We start from the raw sequence: 1,152 nt of genomic DNA, 5'->3' as shown, positions 1-1,152 counted from the left end.
GAGAGACAAATTGCCAACCAAGCCTCTACTTCTTGCACAAAAGTCACTGGGAAGTTGCCCGCTTGCCCCGAAAATCCAAGAGAGCATGTCGATGCCATTGTAACAAGAAGTGGCAAGAAACTTGAAGAACCACCTCTTCTGGTTGACAAGTCAAGGCCAAGTAAGATTATTGATGTGGAAATTGAAGAGAAACTTGAAGAAGAAGAATCTAGCCCTCCAGTTTAGAATCCAAATCAACAAGGTCATGAAAATGATGATAGATAGAAGCCTGGGAGGAGGTATGTACCACCACTACCATTCCCTCAAAAATTTCAAAGCAAGTCAAAGATAGTAGATGGAGTAAGTTTTTGGATGTGGTAAAAAATTTGGATGTCTCTATCCCTTTGCTTGATTTGCTCACTCAAGTGCCTTCTTATGGAAAGCTTTTAAGGGAGATTCTCTCCAAAAAGAGAAAATTTGGTGATCAAGAAATGATTGCAATGACAAAAGAGTACCAGGCCCGGACACATGAAGAAGAAAAGTTTCCTACCAAACATAGAGATCCGGGAAAATTCACAATCCCATGTGTTATTGGTGGCTCAACCATCAATAGATCACTTTGTGATCTAGGAGCAAGTGTTAATATAATGCCCCTATCTCTATGCAAGAAGCTAAATTTGGAGGAGCCACAACCGGTCCAATTCACACTTCAATTTGCCGACCCGTCAACAAAGAGCCCTATTGGAATTCTTGAAGATGTCCTAGTCCGTGTGAATAAGTATTTTGTGCCTTGTGATTTTGTTGTGATGGATATTAGAGAAGATCCAAACATTCCAATCATCTTGGGGAGACCTTTCTTAGCCACAACGGGAGCTATAATTTATGCAAGGAAAGGATCAAAGATTTTTAATTTTGGAGAAGAGAAAGCTGCATTCAATGTTCTTTGGTGAACCAAATTCTCATGTTGTTGGAAGGTGTTACATGGTTGATGAGATTGATAGCACAACTCTTGATGAACATCTTGATCCCCATTATGATATGACATTTGATGAGCATGAAATGTGGAAACGTTTAAGTGATTGAGATACTCATTTTGCACATATGGAAAAGGATCTCATGGTGGAGAAAATTGCAGAAAAATCTGAAATTTTATTTGGAAATAAAGCTTAAGTT

At 39.0% G+C, this 1,152-nt stretch overlaps 1 protein-coding gene across 1 annotated transcript; it reads left to right on the top strand.

Annotated features, from left to right (window-relative positions):
- The first annotated feature begins 250 nt into the window (after positions 1 to 250).
- On the top strand, positions 251 to 929 carry LOC109185059. Its single transcript, XM_019335057.1, has 2 exons — positions 251 to 278; positions 406 to 929. The coding sequence occupies exons 1-2, from the start codon at positions 251 to 253 to the stop codon at positions 927 to 929; spliced, it is 552 nt and encodes a 183-aa protein (XP_019190602.1).
- The last annotated feature ends 223 nt before the right edge of the window (positions 930 to 1,152 follow it).

This window comes from Ipomoea nil, unplaced genomic scaffold (genome assembly GCF_001879475.1).
Source record: "Ipomoea nil cultivar Tokyo-kokei standard unplaced genomic scaffold, Asagao_1.1 scaffold1310, whole genome shotgun sequence".
NCBI classification, from domain to species: Eukaryota; Viridiplantae; Streptophyta; class Magnoliopsida; order Solanales; family Convolvulaceae; genus Ipomoea; species Ipomoea nil.
The sequence above is the reverse complement of the archived record's forward strand: the minus strand, read 5'-3'. Positions and strand labels throughout refer to the sequence as shown.

What these genes read in the sequence shown, in the direction of transcription:
- LOC109185059 (XM_019335057.1), top strand. Translation starts at nt 251, where the DNA reads ATGATGATAGATAGAAGCCTGGGAGGAG. An exon ending in AGATAGAAGCCTGGGAGGAG is followed by an intron (nt 279 to 405) that starts GTATGTACCACC and finishes TGCTCACTCAAG; the next exon opens with TGCCTTCTTATGGAAAGCTT.